General features: G+C 58.2%; 1 protein-coding gene across 1 annotated transcript in view; it reads left to right on the forward strand.

Moving 5' to 3' along the window:
• Positions 1–14,106, forward strand: part of FBN3 (fibrillin 3) — a 64,909-nt gene that overhangs the window by 18,565 nt on the left and 32,238 nt on the right. The window contains exons 17-35 of the mRNA XM_082382018.1: positions 47–172; positions 1,345–1,464; positions 1,579–1,716; positions 1,827–1,877; positions 2,148–2,273; positions 4,083–4,307; positions 4,486–4,611; positions 4,967–5,095; positions 6,130–6,255; positions 7,213–7,338; positions 8,118–8,240; positions 8,410–8,535; positions 9,520–9,645; positions 10,996–11,118; positions 11,314–11,436; positions 11,912–12,037; positions 12,155–12,277; positions 13,016–13,138; positions 13,503–13,664. Of these exons, the coding sequence (XP_082238144.1) occupies positions 47–172; positions 1,345–1,464; positions 1,579–1,716; positions 1,827–1,877; positions 2,148–2,273; positions 4,083–4,307; positions 4,486–4,611; positions 4,967–5,095; positions 6,130–6,255; positions 7,213–7,338; positions 8,118–8,240; positions 8,410–8,535; positions 9,520–9,645; positions 10,996–11,118; positions 11,314–11,436; positions 11,912–12,037; positions 12,155–12,277; positions 13,016–13,138; positions 13,503–13,664 (2,448 nt within the window). The remainder of the gene's footprint in view (positions 1–46; positions 173–1,344; positions 1,465–1,578; positions 1,717–1,826; positions 1,878–2,147; positions 2,274–4,082; positions 4,308–4,485; positions 4,612–4,966; positions 5,096–6,129; positions 6,256–7,212; positions 7,339–8,117; positions 8,241–8,409; positions 8,536–9,519; positions 9,646–10,995; positions 11,119–11,313; positions 11,437–11,911; positions 12,038–12,154; positions 12,278–13,015; positions 13,139–13,502; positions 13,665–14,106) is intronic.

The raw sequence follows: 14,106 nt of genomic DNA on the forward strand, positions 1-14,106 counted from the left end.
CCCCACTGCACACCCCTCACCCCGCTCTCCCCCCCTCACCCTGCAGATGTGGATGAGTGTGCACTCAACAGCCTCCTGTGTGACAACGGGCGGTGCCGGAACAGCCCTGGCAGCTACAGCTGCTCCTGCCCCCAGGGCTTCAGCTTCCGGCAAGACACGGAGACCTGCGAAGGTACAGGGTCCCGGGGCACACAGCCACGCACACATCCATGCAGATACTTATGCACGCTGCACGCTGTGGGTACACACATGCTCAAAGACACATGTATCCCTGCATTCACACACACAGACACGCTCAAAGGCATACATGTATTCAGTCTCACAGTTACACACACTTGTAGGTACACACACAATACCCACTTTCACACAGTTATTCTCACACTTTACATACATGCTCACAGCCACAGTTACACCCTCAAAGGCACACCCTTATGCACTCAGACCCTCTGACATTCACACATGTGTGCATATGATCACTCAGTTACATACACCGGTACTCACACAAAACACACTCACATACCTATATTCACACTCACAGACATTCCCAGTCACACACCCTCACGTGCACACTCTCAAAGACATGTGTGTGCCCACATTCTTTCACTCACCCTTCCACACACTTAGGCTCACAGCCACACACACTTATGTATGCAGTCACACACACCCTCACATACCTGCACAGTTGTGCACTCACATGCTCGTACACACATGCTTATACACAGGAATACGTGCCCATCCTCCCTCTCACACACGTGCACTCACTGACACATACACATGTTCAAGTGTGCATGCTCGCCATTGCCCACACACAATTTGTTGTGATGACCTTGCCCATCGCATAGATCCCTTGGCACTCACAGACACCTGCACACGCGCGCGCGCACGCACACACACACACACAGTCACGCACAAGCTTTCCGTCTGGCCCCACCCCTCCCCTGGTCCTTTGTCTTCTTTCCAGCTGACACCCCTCCCCCACCCTGGCCACACCCAGGCCTCCATCCCCTCTGGGTTTTCCTCCTGCCTCTCACCTGTCGTGTGCCATGACCGACCCTTTGAGGGCCACGGTTCCCCACCGTGCCTATCCCTCTGCACTTTTACGTGTGTGCGCTCCCAGGACCCTGCACGTCAGTGTGCTTGTGCAGGTGCACAAGAGGATTCAGTGCAAACTCACGTGCGTCTGAGCCTGCGCAGTCCGTTCCCTTGTATTCTGACCGCTTGCGCCCCCTGCCTCTGGACTTTGGCAGCCGTGGGGAGGAGGGGCCCCTGGTCAGGTGGGGTTCCCCCTCCCGCAGCTCAGGACTCGCTGGGGGGTGGGGCGGCTGGGGGCCGCTGTCCCTGCAGACATCGACGAGTGCCTGTCCAATCCGTGTGTGAACGGCGTGTGCCGCAACCTGGCCGGCTCCTACGCCTGCGAGTGCGCCCCCGGCAGCCGCCTGGGACCCTCCGGTACCGTGTGCTTAGGTGAGAGGCCCTACGGAGCAGCGGGGACCCCGACACCCCTGAGTAGGCTGGGTCTCTGCGGGTCGGCGTGCAGATGTGGGCCCGCCAGGTGAGACAGCAAGCCCCTCCCCGCAGACAGCACCAAAGGCACCTGCTGGCTAAAGGTCCAGGATGGCCGCTGCGAGGCGAACCTGCACGGAGCCACCCTGCGGTCCGAGTGCTGCGCCACGCTCGGGGCTGCCTGGGGGAGCCCCTGCGAACGCTGTGACATGGGTAATGCCCTGGGGGCGGGGCTCCGGGGGCTCCCACGCCATCGGGACAACTGGGGTGGGACAGATCCCCTGTGTTTGAGTGGAGGGAGTGACTCCTCTCCCCAACCACAGACCCCGCCTGTGCCCGTGGCTTCGCCCGCGTGAAGGGGCTCAGCTGCGAAGGTAACCCCCATCCCCAACCTCTGCGGTTCGCCCTCCAAGCCACACGTGGGCGAGTGTCATGGGGGCTGCCTGGGGCCCCTCCCTGAAGCCATTTGAGATCGAGACATTCTCCCTCCTTGGTACCTGGGTCTTCCCCGCGATCCGCCAACCCCTGAGGCTGGCACTGCCCCTTCCCCCTCCCCAAGGACCACGTGGTGTCCTGAGGCCCCAGGGGAACAGCTCCTGGGAGCCTCCAGCCCTTGCCTCTCCTCCTTGCCTGCCGCTGCCCAGATGTGAACGAGTGTGAGGTCTTCCCGGGGGTCTGTCCCAATGGGCGCTGCCTCAACACCGCTGGCTCCTTCCACTGCGAGTGTCTTGAGGGTCTGACGCTGGATGCCACGGGCCGGCTCTGCGTGGGTGAGTGCGGGCTGGGTCCCCATGCAGGGCCCCCTGCCCTTCATTGCCTCCACTCCCAGCGGCTGGAGACCCCTCCTAGGGACAAGCGGGATCTCGGGGGTCCTCCAGGACCCTCTGCTCACTGCCCACCTCTTGCCCACGTGTCTCCAAAGACATTTGTTTTGGTGGATGCATCTTCTTAACTGCCCTTCTAAGGAAGGTCACTGCAGATGGCAAAATCTCGTGGAATAATACTTGCAACCTTTGTTTATTCTTTCTTGTTACCGAGTAAGGTTTACACGGGGGGATTTGAGCAGGAGGCACCTCTAGCATGAGTGCTAAGTGATGCTGGTGAACCTTCCTCAGCATCCAGGGCTCAAACCCTCACCCTGAATGGCTTGCTTACCCTCAGTCTCAGAGGCTCTGAGATATTTTCCCCCTCGATGAGGGCTTCTTGCTTTGTCCCTATCAGCATCTTGAACAGGACATTTCTTGGCCAAAAGCATGTGCCGGCCAGCAGGTAGCGCTCTGAGTTCTATCAGCTTTTCCTCCTGTAGTCCCATCAATCCATTGGTGGCCTCCTCGGGGTCACCTTGGAGCCTGGTCAACATAAGGCAGGTGAGCCCTGATGACCCTTCTCAACTTTGATTTCCTTCTAAACTGAGCTTCAGGTGTGCACCGGGTCTTCTTGCTGATTCCAAAAGGTGAGCAAGGAAAGAAAGTAACTGAGTAAAGAGAAAAAAGCCATTGCTGAATTCACGGCCAGGTGAAATGACTCAGTCTGGTCAGCCCTGGACCAAGGCACTGGGTACACGGGAACTTAAGACAGATCCCTGTGTGTCATGGCAGTTCTGCTTATCTTTATTTTTTCCTAAAGATTCTGTAACGGGGTCTTGTCCTCAAATAGACCCACTTAAACGTATGTTCCTTTTGTAAAGAGTGAGAAGTTGTCTTAGACCAGGGATTAGCCAACTGTTTCTGCAAAGGGCCAGAGAGTAAATATTTTCAGCTTTTGGGGCCTCACAGTCTGTTGCAGCTACTCAGCTCTGCTGTGTAGTGTAAGAACAGCCACAGACAGTACAGAAACAAATGGATGTGTCTGTGTGTCAATAAAACTTTATTTACAAAAACAGGAGGCTGGCACCCAGGCCGTAGTTAACCAGCCTCATTCTTAGACCCTCATGTCTGGTTCTGAGGAAGGCTTATCCACTCCCAGATTATTCTAAGGGAGTTTTACAGGTTAAACACACACACTCTGGAGCCAGATGGCCTCGTTTGAACCCCACTCTACCTCTTACTAACTGTTTGGCCTCAGGTCAGCTACCTAAACCTTCTCTGCCTCAGTTTTCTTGCCTGTAAAATGGGCATGATGATAATATTTTCCTCTTGGTGTTATTCTGAGGATTCAATGGACTGATGAGCTTAGAACAGTGCCCACCACACAGCGAGCACCTAGCAGTGCAAGTTATTATTATAGTGTAACTTTTGGATTATACCATTATTCAAATGTAACTGTTGGATTATATCATTTTTAAAATGTAACTGTTGGGAATTCCCTGGTGGTCCAGTGGTTAGGACTCGGTGCTCTCACTGCTGGGGGCCCCAGGTTCGATCCCTGGTCAGGGAACTAAGATCCCACCAGCCGTGCAGCACTGCCAAAAAAAAAAAAAAACAAAAGGAAGTATTGGATGATATCGAATCTCTGCATGAGGAAGTCACTCTTCCCGTTGGGGAGGAAGTTTCACAAGAAGCTGCTGAAGGAGGCTCTAATGCCTGTCCTGACAGGCACAGTGTGGCAGGGGCAGGACCGGTGACTGCCCCTCCTTGCAGATGTGCGCCTGGAGCTTTGTTTCCTGCATTGGGATGAGGATGAATGTGGGGCTGCCCTGCCCGGCAAGTACCGGATGGACGTCTGCTGCTGCTCCTTGGGGGCCGCGTGGGGGGCCGCGTGCGAAGCGTGCCCTGAGCCTGAGTCCCCAGCGTTTGCCAGCCTGTGTCCCCGGGGGCTGGGCTTTGCCAGCCGGGACTTCCTATCAGGCCAGCCCTTCTATAAAGGTGTGTTTGGGCTCAGGGAGCCTGGTGGATGGGGAGAGGACACAGCATGGGCAGAGGCCTGGAGATGGGAAGTGTGTTTGGGAGAGAGCAAACATCTGTGGCCAGAGGGGTGAACGCTCAGGAGGTGGGGACCCAGAGACATCGGGGCAGCGTGACATTTTGTGCTCCCATGCTGCAGATGTGAACGAGTGCAAAGCCTTCCCCGGGCTGTGTGCGCACGGCACCTGCCGCAACACCGTGGGCAGCTTTCGTTGCTCCTGTGCTGGGGGCTTTGCCCTGGACGCCCAGGAAAGGAACTGCACAGGTACGTACCCGCATCTGCTTCCTGGGCGGTGGGGGGGCGCCTACAGGGATGGGGGCCACGAACTAGAGACACCTAAAAGACAAGAACCGGCCTTTTCCTGCCTGTCTACCTGCCTGCTCTGTGACCGAGGACAGCTCAACACCCTCTCTGAGCCTTCGGGATCCCAGCTATAAAAGGAGGGGCTGGCAGAGGTGGCCTCCAGGGTCCTCCAGGCTGAAAGGAAATTCCCTACCCTCGTCTGGGGTGCAGTCACGGCACCTCTGTTAACCTGGCTCAGTTCAGCGGCTTGGGGCTCCCATGCACCCCTGGGTGTTGGCAGATGTGGAGGCCCAGCCCGTGCCCACTCTCTCCACAGACATTGACGAGTGCCGCATCTCCCCTGACCTCTGTGGCCAGGGTACCTGCGTCAACACCCCGGGCAGCTTCGAGTGTGAGTGTTTCCATGGCTACGAGAGTGGCTTCATGATGATGAAGAACTGCATGGGTAGGCAGCCACCCCGGGAAGGGTGGTGCTCGGGGGTCTCGGGGCCGAGCCAAGGGATGGGGGTGACGTTGCTGTGATGGATGTAGGTGGAGGGGGCTGGAGTGGGGAGAAGCCATGATCCAGCTGGGACACGGCAAGTGTGGGCGTCATCCCTGTAGGCTGCTGGACATTGGGTGTGCCATTCAGATGAGAAGCCTGGGAACCAAGATTCGGGCAGGTCTCCCAGGGGGTCGTAGCATGAGAAGAGGAGGGGGCCCGGGACAGAGGAGCCTCTTCCCCTTTCATTCACTTTTTCATTCAGTGAACATTTCATGTGCATCTACTTAGGGGAACCACAGAGAGCTCGGCAGCAGAGGGCCATTTTCTCGGAGCTCATGACCTAATGGGGAGACAGATGTTTAATAAAATAAATCCCCAGACAAATGCAAAATAAATAGCCACTGTCATAAGCACTTGAAAGGGCCATATGGTGCAGTGGGAGCATAGACCCCTAGGATGTATCTCATTCTGTGGGGCTGAGAGAGTGGGAGTAATTGGGGTGAAGAGGGACTGAAGAGTGGCTTGAAGAAAGAACAGTGCGTGCAAAGGCCCCGGGGTGGACGTGAAGGATAGAAGGAGCTGCTGTGTGGAGGGCCGGGTGGGAGGGGGAACAGCACCTGAGGGGTGGAAGGAGGCCCATGAGGCTGGAGTGGGAGGAGAGTGGGGGTGGGTGGTGAGGTCCCCCACTCCATGTGCTGATGCCTGGAGGGACTGGGCCTTGCCTTCCCTCTGTGTCCTCCGGGGGGGGGGGGCGGTGCTTCTCAGGGCCTCCAGCTCCAGGAGTGTCAGCCTGTGTCCCTGATAATTCTGAGAATTCCAGCTTCCCTCCCAGTCTGACTCCCATGGGTCACCCAAGTCCCAAAACTCCAGGCACTTTCAGCTTCAGCCAGGGTGACAGGGTTGGGGGAGAGGGGCACAGGGAGAAGCTTCCACAAGCCACATCACACCCTGCCAGGTCACCGTCCTCACACCTCTCTCTCTCTCCACATGCCCAGACGTGGATGAGTGTGCCCGGGACCCACTGCTGTGCCGGGGAGGCACCTGTACCAACACGGATGGGAGCTATGAGTGCCAGTGCCCTGCTGGACATGCGCTGGTGTCCAAGGGCACTGCTTGTGAGGGTGAGTGTGGGTTGCATGAGGGAGATGATGGGAGTGTGTGTTTGTGCATCTCCCTGAGTACATACTTATGTATATGTGTGCACACGTGTGTCAGTCTCTATGCATGTGAGTGGTCGCATGCATGAGGTAGCATGGGTGCAGGTCATTGTGCGTCCGTGTGATATGACTGTGCTTGGGTGTGAGGCAGGGGGAGTGTGTATTTGTGTGTCTGTGTGAGCATGCAGGTGTGTATCTGGGAATGTGTCTGTACAGGAGTGTGTGCCTGGGTGTTTATGTGTGAGTCTGTGAGTGTGTAAGTGTCTACACAAGGATGCGTGTTCTTATGTGAGGGGATGTGGTGTTTGTGCATCTACATGAGCTTGTGAGAGAATGTGTGTCTAGGTGTGGATGTGTGTTTGCACACGGGTGGGTGTGTTTGTGGCTGGGGATGTGTGCATGTGGGTGTGGGTGTGTGTGTCTGTCGAGGGTGAGTGTGTTTGCATATGAGTAGGTGTGAGGTGTATTTGTGAGTCTTATGAGTGTGCATGTGGCTGTGAAGGTGTGTCTACTGAGGGTGATTGTGTTTGCATGTGAGTGGGTGTGAGGGTGTGTTTGTGTGTGAGCTGTGTGCACGTAGGTGCATGGATCAGGGTGTGGGTGTTATCTGTTGAGCGTGAGCGTGTATTCAAGAGTGTGTTTTGGGTGAGTCTTGTGGGTGTGCACGTGTGTGGGCACGTGGTCTTGTGGGTGTGCACGTGGGTGGACACGTGGATCTGGGTGTGGGTGCGTGTTTGTACAAGGGTGAGGTGTGGACTCACACCTGTGGTGGCGCGTGGATGCCAGGAGCGTGAATGCATCGGAGTGCACACGTGTCCGAGTGCCTCGGGGTCCTGCAGATGGCGGCTGAACACAGGCCGGGCCTTCCCTGGGGCCCCTCCCCTACCTGCTGTCCCCACCAGCCATGTGCTCCCCCTGCAGACGTTGATGAGTGCTCCCTGAGTGACGGCCTGTGTCCCCACGGCCAGTGCGTCAACGTCATCGGTGCCTTTCAGTGCTCCTGCCACGCCGGCTTCCAGAGCACACCTGACCGCCAGGGCTGCGTGGGTGAGACCGCGCCCGCCCCCAGCCCCAGCCGAGGCCCCCACTACCGCAGCAATCTCTCCAAGTCCCTGCCTCTGCTGGCCCCTACCCCTAGTCAGACCCCTGCTTGACCCGCCCCCGGCCCCCCATCTCGCTCCCACCTCCCCCTGCCTCCCGTCCCACCACGCCCCCACCTCGCTCCCGCCACGCCCCACCTCGCCCAGCCTCCCGCCCTGCCACGCCCACCCACCTCACTCCCGCCACGCCCCCACCTCGCCCTGCCTCCCGCCACCCCACGCCCACCCACCTCGCTCCCACCACACCCCCACCTCGCCCTGCCTCCCGCCCTGCCACGCCCACCCACCTCACTCCCGCCACGCCCCCACCTCGCCCTGCCTCCCGCCACCCCACGCCCACCCACCTCGCTCCCACCACACCCCCACCTCGCCCAGCCTCCCGCCCTGCCACGCTCACCCACCTCGCTCCCGCCACGCCCCACCTCGCCCAGCCTCCCGCCCTGCCACGCCCACCCACCTCACTCCCGCCACGCCCCCACCTCGCCCTGCCTCCCGCCACCCCACGCTCACCCACCTCGCTCCCACCACACCCCCACCTCGCCCAGCCTCCCGCCCTGCCACGCCCACCCACCTCACTCCCGCCACACCCCCACCTCGCCCTGCCTCCCGCCACCCCACGCTCACCCACCTCGCTCCCACCACACCCCCACCTCGCCCTGCCTCCCACCCCGCCACGACCCCCACCTCACTCCCGCCACGCCCCCTACCTCGCTCTGCCTCCCGCAGACGTGGACGAATGCCGCTCTGGGAACGGTGGGTGCCACGTGCACTGCGTTAACACCGAGGGCAGCTACCGGTGTGGCTGCAGACACGGCTACTCGCTGATGCCCGATGGGAGGGCGTGTGCAGGTGGGTGGGCGCGGCCCCCTCCCTCCGCCTGGGATGGGGAACACACCTTTCCTGACCCAGACGCAGCCGGCCAGACCCGGGACAGGCCGCTGACCCTGCAGCAGGGTCCCTGGGGCTCCCCCTCCATCCCTGCCTGCCTGCAGCCCAGCCCCCCACCCTGCTCCCCCAGACGTGGACGAGTGTGAGGAGAACCCGGACATCTGTGACGGGGGCCAGTGCATCAACGTGCCGGGGGGTCACCACTGCCTCTGCTACGACGGCTTTGTGGCCACGCTGGACATGAGGACGTGTGTAGGTGAGGAGCTGGGACTACATACAGGTGGAGGAGGCAGCTTCACAATTCACCCACCAGACCTTCCACAAGGAGGCCACGTGGGCAAGACAGACGCCAGTCCCGTCCCCATCACACGCGGGCAGGGGAGATGAGGCTTTGCACTTGGCGGTCTGCTCCTGGCCACCTGTGCCTAAAGCCCCTGCACCAAGACCCGTGGGATCTCATTCACAGCACAGAGGCCCTTGAACCTTGTTATTTTATGAACAGTTATTGAACACTTACCGTGTACCCAGTGCATACAGAGGCGCGTGCCCTGTTCTGAAAGCAATGTATAAGATCACTGCAGACCAAGGGGTTTTCTGCAGAGGAAGGTGAGCTAGATGGAAAGACACTGTATTCTCTGAGCTCTGCTTGGGGACCCAGGCTGTTTGGGCCGTGATCACCGTCCTGTCCTGGCTGCAGGTCATCACGGGGCCCAGGGAGCAGATGTCTACTGGGTGCCCCATCAGGGCAGAGCTGGGGCCAGCGTGAGGAAGTACCAGGAAGTAAAAAACATAACCCTCCCAGGGAGATGTGTCCAGCCCAGGGCAGCTTAAAGCATTCCTGATCACAGGTGTCTTAGGAAACACTGAAGAAAAGGGGGCTTAGGACCAAGTTAAATAGGAAATACTGCTTCCTCCATCTCTTCTTGCAGATCCACGTTGGCATAAAGGCTCTGAAAAGGCCTGCAGGAGAAAAAAATCCAGTTAGCTTTGTTTAACTCAGCGTTGTCTAAATGTATTGGTATAAAATCCTTTTGGGAATGCATGTCCGGTGCGTTCCACGGAATATGTGCTGTAGACTGTTAACTGAATATTCGCGGCTGCCCAGTGGTGGAATTGGGGGAGTTCCCCACCCCTGAAGATGGGCAAAGAGAACCCCGATGCAGGGGACCCATGTGGCAGGGCACTTAGCAATGCTGCTGCGTCCCCACCCTCACCTGCTTCCTCTCTTGTCATCCCACAGACGTGGACGAGTGTGACCTGAACCCCTACATCTGCCTCCATGGGGTCTGCGAGAACACAAGGGGTTCCTTTGTCTGCCACTGCCAGCTGGGTTACGTCGTCAGGAAGGGGGCCACGGGCTGCTCCGGTGAGCTGGCGGTCAGTGGAGCAGGCGAGGGGGACCCCGAGGGGCCAGCTCAGGGTTCATGGGGTCTGCCCCATCCCTTGGAGCAGAGCACAGCCAGACCTCATTCTTAACACACTTCCACTGGTGGGGCCTCATGTTAAAGCAAAAAAATAGGATCCGATCACGTGCCCCCGGGGCTCCCTTAACAGCTCTGCGGGGGGAGCTCTGGATCCCTTAGTATCCACATCAGTTCCCAAAGCATACAAGCCTGATGCTTTTAAGTGGTATAGGGATGAACATTTAAACACTTCCGTAGTTCCTGTTTTAGCTTCCTAGGGTTGCTGAAACCCCTGACCACAAACCTGGTGCCTCACAACCACAGAAATCTACTCTCTCTAGAATTAACAGTTCTGGAGGCCAGAGTCTGAAATCATAGTGTCTGCAGGGTTGGTTCCTTCTTGGGAGCCCAGAGGGAGAATCTCCCATCCCTCTCTCTTCACTTGTGGTGGTGGCCGTTGGTCCTTGGCATCCTTGAACACACCATTCCAATCTCCACGTCCATCATCACAGTGTGTTCTCCTCTCTGTGTCCAAATTTCCTTTTTCTTATGAGGACACCAGTCATTGGTTTCGAACCCACTGTAATCCAGGATGACCTCATCTGATTCTGGTTACACCTACAAAGACCCTATTTCTAAAAAAGGGCACATTCAGAGGTTCTGGGAGTTAGGATTGGAACACACTTTTTTGGGAGAACATAATTCTACTTGCCATAATTACATAGTTATTTTAATGCATACTAGAAACAAACCTTGGAAAACAGCATCAAACGCATGATTTCTCAGAGATCGTTGTTATTTTTCTTTTAAAATATGTTCACGTGAGTAAAAATGGGAGGCAGTGTAAAGAAACTTTCAGTGAACAGCAGCTCATTTAGGTGGTGTATGAACATTGCCGAGATAAGGGTGATGCAAAATTGGCTGAGGATTAGACACAGTGGTTTAGAAGGAAATCCTGCTTTAGAGAGGGAGTGTGTGCATTAGGACAGTTACTCTTAGTGTCTACCCTAAGTCTCTCATGCTGCCATTTCAGACCATTGCTGGGGGCTGCTGGGAGTCATGCCCTGTTGGGTTTGGGGGTTTTCCTCTTGGGCTCTGGGTGAAGGTGGAAGCTCCCGCAGTGGTGTGGGGACATGTCTGGGCCAGCCCTGCCCTAGGGAGGATCCTTGCTCTTTCCCTTGCTCCTGCACTGAGTCTTGCCACTCTGTACCTGAAACCCTATTTCTACTGGGCCCAGGTTTCCTGGGGGTGTTGCATCCTCCACCCCCTCTCCTGGTCCTGCCCCTCCTATGCCTGGTTCCCTCTCCTCTCAGATGTGGACGAATGTGAGCTTGGGGGACACAGCTGTGATGGTCACGCCTCCTGCCACAACATCCCTGGGAGTTTCAGCTGCAGGTGCCAGCCAGGCTGGGTGGGGGATGGCTTCGAATGCCACGGTGAGTGCCTGAGGGCAGGAGGTCCGGGCAGAGCTGTAGAGGTAGGTGGGGCAGTGGGGGGGAGGCAGGCGGCGGGGAGGGGTGGCTGGGCTCAGGCATGTCCGGGGGGCCGGTCAGGGCTGGGATTGGAGGGCCTGCCTCCCTGCAGCCCCTCAGTGCACACACCCGGGGGACTCCGGGTTCCATCTCCTGCAGACCTGGATGAATGCGCCTTCCAGGAGCATGGGTGCAGCCCGAAAGCTGACTGCCTCAACACCCCCGGCTCCTACCGCTGTGCCTGCCCCCCAGGATTTGCTGGGGACGGCTACTTCTGCGAAGGTGAGGTCGGGGGTTGGGATGGGAGGGCTGGAGGGGCCCGAGAGGGACAGCCATGGGGGCTGGATTCCGAGGTGGCCACAGTGGTCAGTTGGCTTCCCGACTTGCACTGATCCACCCACCCACCCCATGGGTGCCGGAGAGGACGTGCCTTCAGCATTTGGGGCCACAGGCCAGACCCTGAGTCCCTGGGGGCAGTCTTGTCCCCTGGACTCAGAATGCATGGAGCCTTCTGGATGTGGGGAGCAGGAACACTTGCTTACTTCCTGGCAGCCCTCCGCCCCAGATCCTGAGTGACCAGGTCCCCTGTCTGCTCCCTGGCCCTGACTTGGTCACCTGCCCTCCAAGTTCCCCGGGCTACTTGCCAGCTCCCTGGAACCCTGGGTGACTGAAGGATTTGAGTGACAGGGGCCACCTGCCCACCCTGAGTGGGTCCTGGCCAGCCGACCCCCAGGCCTCCGTCTCTGGCTCCCCTTAGACAGGGACGAGTGTGCGGAGAACGTGGACCTTTGCGAGAACGGGCAGTGTCTCAATGCCCCCGGGGGGTACCGCTGTGAATGCGAGATGGGCTTCAACCCCACAGAGGACCAGCACGCCTGCCAGGGTGAGGTCTGGGGCTGCCGGGGTGTGGGCGGGTCCCTGGAGCCGCTGGCACTGGGGGTGGCAGGAGCAGGACGCCAGGTGGGCTGGGCTGCGCTGAGCTGGGGTCCGCCCCCCCCAGATGTGGACGAGTGTGTTCTCGGGAACCTCTGTGTGTTCGGGAGCTGTGAGAACCTGCCAGGCATGTTCCGCTGCGTCTGCGATGAGGGCTACGAGCTGGACCGCGGAGGCGGCAACTGCACAGGTGTGGGGTCCATGGGCTGGGGAGGGGCGGTGCGGCTCACTCCCTCACTGCCCACGGATCTCTTCTCACATGTCCTCTCATGGAGGGGGCCTTGTGTGACCGCCGTCTCCAGCAGTGCTCCTGCCCCGTTAACCTTCATCATCCTCATTTATCATCCCCTGAATAAATGCAGTGGATCAACAAAGTCGAGCTCCCTCCACCACAGCCATCAAAATGGTCTCCCACCTGTGTGTCCCAAACAGGGTTCGGCAGACGTTTTCAGTGAAGGGCCGGACAGTAAATATTTTCAGGTTTCGGCCATACAGTCTCTGCCCTGTTGCTCAGAAACAGACACAGGCGATAAGTGAATGAATGAGCGTGCCTGTGTGCCAATAAAACTTTATTCACACAAACAGATAGGGGGCCGGATTTGGCCCACAGGTTGTAGTCTGCCAGCCCCTGGCTCAAAACATGTCCTGAATGTTGCTTTTTGTAGGTTAGCTCGTGGAATCTGGGGCAGGGAGAGCTGTCAAGGGCAAACCTCCAGGCCAAGTAGAACAGAGCAGGGGAGGGCGTGGGGTCGCCTGGGACAGGGCAGACCCCAGAGGCTGCTGTCCCATCAGGCTTTCTTCCCGGGGGAGGATGTGACCTTGCCCCTAAGCCTGGCCCCCAACAGCCAGGGCTTGACTCCCTGGGAAGAAGGCAGGAGGGAAGTGGGTCAAGGGAGGGCTCCCTGCTGATGGTGCCCCCACCCCACAGATGTGAATGAGTGTGCAGACCCCGTGAACTGCATCAACGGCCTGTGTGTCAACACCCCCGGCAGCTACCTCTGCAACTGCCCCCAGGATTTTGAGCTGAACCCCAGCGGGGTGGGCTGCGTGGGTGAGCACACACTCCACTCCGGGTGGGGTTTTGGGGTCAGTGGGCTGGATGGGGCTATAGCCTGGGTCACCCAGATCCACCTGCTCCTGACAAACAGGCCCTTGGCCACAGTGATCATCCCGATCGTCTGTTGAGATACAATCTTCTGCTCTAGACAGACAGACAGACATATGCATAGAGTCACACATGCACACAGAAATATGCACACACAGAATTCCACAGTCACACACAGAGACACCCATGCACACACAGACACACATAGAGTAACACACAGTTACACATACACAGAAGTGCAAACACACACACACACACACACCCCATTTCTCCCCCACCACTTGCTAACCATCCCTTTCTGCCTGTTCAGACACCCGGGTCGGGAACTGTTTCCTGGACACACAGGACCGAGGGGACGGTGGCATTTCCTGCAGTGTGGAGATCGGGGTTGGCGTCACCCGAGCATCCTGCTGTTGCTCCCTGGGACGGGCCTGGGGCAACCCCTGTGAGCTGTGCCCGCTGGCCAATACCAGTGAGTCCCTGGGGGAGTGGGGGCGGGGGAAGGCAGAGACCTAGCCCTGGTCCAGGCTCCCGCAGGGCTTAGGGGGTCATCTCTGCTAAGGGAGGGACACTGGGAACCAGAGAGGGAGGAGGGCTCGCCCTGGGTCACACAGCATATTCTCAGCAGTTCATCGTCTAGGTCTCTCCCCAAAGTCTCCTTCTGCCATCTCTTCCTGCAAATTCTTTGTGTGTTTATATTCACTTGCTCACTCAGTCAATCAACAAACATTGAGCATTCCTCTGTGTCCTTTCCTAGGGGTGGGGACCTAGAGAAGGATGAACCACAACCGCTGCACACTGCCCCTTACCCGTAAACCAACAGTCCCTGGACTGTTGAGAGTGGAACTATCCTAAGGGTCTGTTTGAGGCATAGTGATGGGTCAGGAGGAAGCCATGGAGAGGAAGGGGGTAAG

Source organism: Balaenoptera borealis (genome assembly GCF_965194805.1).
Source record: "Balaenoptera borealis genome assembly, chromosome: 2".
Classification (NCBI taxonomy): domain Eukaryota; kingdom Metazoa; phylum Chordata; class Mammalia; order Artiodactyla; family Balaenopteridae; genus Balaenoptera; species Balaenoptera borealis.